We start from the raw sequence: 3,309 nt of genomic DNA on the forward strand, positions 1-3,309 counted from the left end.
TAAGAAGTGATTGTGTTTTTCAGCAATAGTGTGCACCCTTATTTTATAGAGAAAAGAAGGTCTGGGAAAAATCTGTAGATGAAAGAATCTCCATACAAGTTCTTTGTGCATTTATCTTTTTTTGTACTTGTTTGCACTTTTTGTTAGAAAATGTTTATTTACTGTTTATTCAGGTTTTTTTTAAGGTATAATATTTTTTAATACTTAATTTCCATGATCTAAATATTCTTAAAAATTTAAAGTTTGTTGTCATTTGGAAGTGTGTAGGCCTTCTTGCATTATTATGCTGTTACATTATGATTATATATTCAGTGGCATAAAATGGTCTTTAAAATGACAATAATATCGCTTATCGCAATTATTTCTGGGGCAATATATCGCACAACAAAAAGTTGTTATCGTGACAGGCCTACATATTCCTCTCTAACTCCAGAAGAAGCTGTAGATATTAATAGGTATTCAGTATGTTCCTGGATAATTCTATGTAGTTTTAATACCCTTGGTTCTTCATGTAATTCGTTACCTTCTCGAGTATCAGTAACATCTTGGATCCTTTTGTGATTTTTTTTTTTGAACAAGAAAATTTCCTTCAATTCAAAATTATTATTATTATTATATTAATAACAATACTGATACAGCTACTACTAATAATAATATGCCTTATGGAATATATTCACTATATTGGGGTCAATAAGATTTTTTTTAAAATAAATTAATATTTTAATCAACGGATGCAATAAATTGGTTAAAAGTGACAGTAAAGACATTTATAATGTTATAAAAAATATATTTCAAATATATGATTTCTTCCAACATTGATGATAATAATAAGAAATGTTTTGATTTTTACGTAAATTGTTGTAATTTAGAAATAAACTCTAATATGCCTTATGGAATATATTCACTATATTGGGGTCAATAAGATTTTTTTTTAAATAAATTAATATTTTAATCAACGGATGCAATAAATTGGTTGAAAGTGACAGTAAAGACATTTATAATGTTATAAAAAATATATTTCAAATATATGATTTCTTCCAACATTGATGATAATAATAAGAAATGTTTTGATTTTTACGTAAATTGTTGTAATTTAGAAATAAACTCTACTAATTTAGAATAGTAATTTGAAAATAAATTCTAGTCTGATTTTAGCCCTCTTATTTAAAGCTCCATTTAAAAGGGGAATTCTCCTTGAAGACTTCATGTAAACTCCCACTGCTATTGATATTGCTATTGTTATTGATATGCTATTGTTAACTGGGTAACATCTTTGCATATAAAATATTACATGTGGAAAATGTTTACTATGTTTTTACAGTTACAACTGCTGAGATTAACTTATAGTGAAAATTGTTGTTAATAGCACGTGAAATGTAATAAATAGCCACTTTACTAGCATTAGGATCCGTTGGAAGGCAATGTTATTTTTAGTCTAGTGACCCTGTAGCTCTGTTCTCTCAATCTCATCTCACTAATGTGCCAGTGGACGGGGCCAAAGATGCAATAATGTAGAAGTACGTGTTGGTCTGATTCTGTAGGGCCAGTCTTTCATCACACTTACGTCATACTGAGACAAAATCCGAAACACTTCATTTTGGCACCTTGGTTTCAGTAAAAGCTGTTCTTGGACCAATGAGGAAGTTTTGAAACTTACAGGATGTTTCTATAGTACAATAACCTCTTACATGTCAAAAGATCAGGGAAAATTTTATTTCTTAGTTCGTGACCCCTTTAAAATAAAAAACTTATTTTAAATAGAGTAAATCTGCATTTCACAGTAGTACTATTTTTACTGTATTTCTGATCAAAAAATGCAGCCTTGGTGAGCATAAGAGAATACTTTCAAAAACATTTAAAAAATGACTGACCCCAAATGTTTGTAAGGTAGTGTATAAATATGTAAAGTAGTGTCATTAGAGCAGTGCTAAAAATATAAAATGCAACTTTTATGAAATAAACATCTTCAAGGAATATTTAAACCAATGAGCAGAACTGTGGCAGGCAGTGCTATTGAGGAAACATTTTAGGACATGAAATTAATGTGTAATTGTAACTTCAAACATTTTTGTAGTCACTTGATCTTTAAACTTAAACGTTGACATTTATAAATCATACAATAATATTTTGCCTTTGGGATAGTGTGTGTGCTGAACTTATCTGAGGTATGTGACTGTATTAAGGGCTGACCCTCTGCTCTCTTGAGTTTCAGAGCATTTCTTCCTCCCAAACCATTTTTTAATCAGATGATCTTGGGTGTTCAGACTCACAGTGTTATGAATATTTAACTACCTAAGCTGATAAGATAACCCTTTTGTTCGACTTCTCTACATAATGTTATCATTGTTGTGGAATTATATGGTGACTTAATGCAATTTCACCATTATTGATTGTTATCGCTCTGTGGTGATTTATCTCCATTAACCTTGTTGCTACAGTTCAAGAGGTTCCACAGAGAGCTCATCACTGAACTGGAAAGGAAAACAGATATGGATATCAAGTACATGAATGTAAGTATTGCATGTTTTTCTCTTCGTCAATCAAGCAACACTTCCCATTCCTTCACCTGTGCAAGCAGGGACATCTCATGAACGTTGTGGTATTACAATCCCTCTAGGCCACTTTCAAAAGATACCAGTCAGAACACAAATTGAAGCAAGACTTTTTGGACAAATCACAGGCCGACCTGAAGAAACTGCGCAGAAAAAGTCAAGGGAAGCATTCGTCCAAGTATGAGATCAAAGAAAATGAGGTAAGGTTTCTTGTTTTTTCGTTATGAAATCTGATTGTCTGGCAGTCTTTTGTCTGATCATTTAATCGAATACATAACAGAGCTGTTCAGTTTGTAGTCCTACATTTTAAACCGCATAATATATTTAGAAAATTAGCAATTAGCAGAAAATTTGCATTTTTGAGCCATTGATTCCTTCTGTAATTTCCTCTGGGTTTTGATTAGTGCTGTCAAACGATTAATCGCGATTAATCACATCCAAAATAAAAGTTTTTGTTTACGTAATATATGTGTGTGTGCTTTGTATATTTATTATGTATATATAAATACACACACATGCATGTATATATTTAAGAAAAATATATTATATTTGTATATTACATATGTTTATATATAATATAAATTATATAAATATTAGTGCTGTCAATCGGAAAAAAAAAAACCCAGAATTAAATCGCACATTTTTCTGAAGTTAATCGCGATGAATTCCACCTAACATAAAAAAATTTAAATATACTTTTATATTGCAATTATTTCACATTCAATCTTCAAATTAATGTACAAACAACATAAAGACA

The 3,309-nt window shown here is 30.2% G+C and overlaps 1 protein-coding gene across 1 annotated transcript in view; it reads left to right on the forward strand.

The window, feature by feature from the left end:
- The window catches only part of LOC107753443 (brain-specific angiogenesis inhibitor 1-associated protein 2-like protein 1), a 14,657-nt gene that overhangs the window by 6,700 nt on the left and 4,648 nt on the right, over nucleotides 1–3,309 (forward strand). Inside the window, exons 5-6 of the mRNA XM_016569586.1 lie at nucleotides 2,439–2,510; nucleotides 2,618–2,752. Coding sequence (XP_016425072.1) covers nucleotides 2,439–2,510; nucleotides 2,618–2,752 — 207 coding nt within the window. The remainder of the gene's footprint in view (nucleotides 1–2,438; nucleotides 2,511–2,617; nucleotides 2,753–3,309) is intronic.

Source organism: Sinocyclocheilus rhinocerous, unplaced genomic scaffold (genome assembly GCF_001515625.1).
Source record: "Sinocyclocheilus rhinocerous isolate Xijiao unplaced genomic scaffold, SAMN03320098_v1.1 scaffold2216, whole genome shotgun sequence".
Lineage (NCBI taxonomy): Eukaryota > Metazoa > Chordata > Actinopteri > Cypriniformes > Cyprinidae > Sinocyclocheilus > Sinocyclocheilus rhinocerous.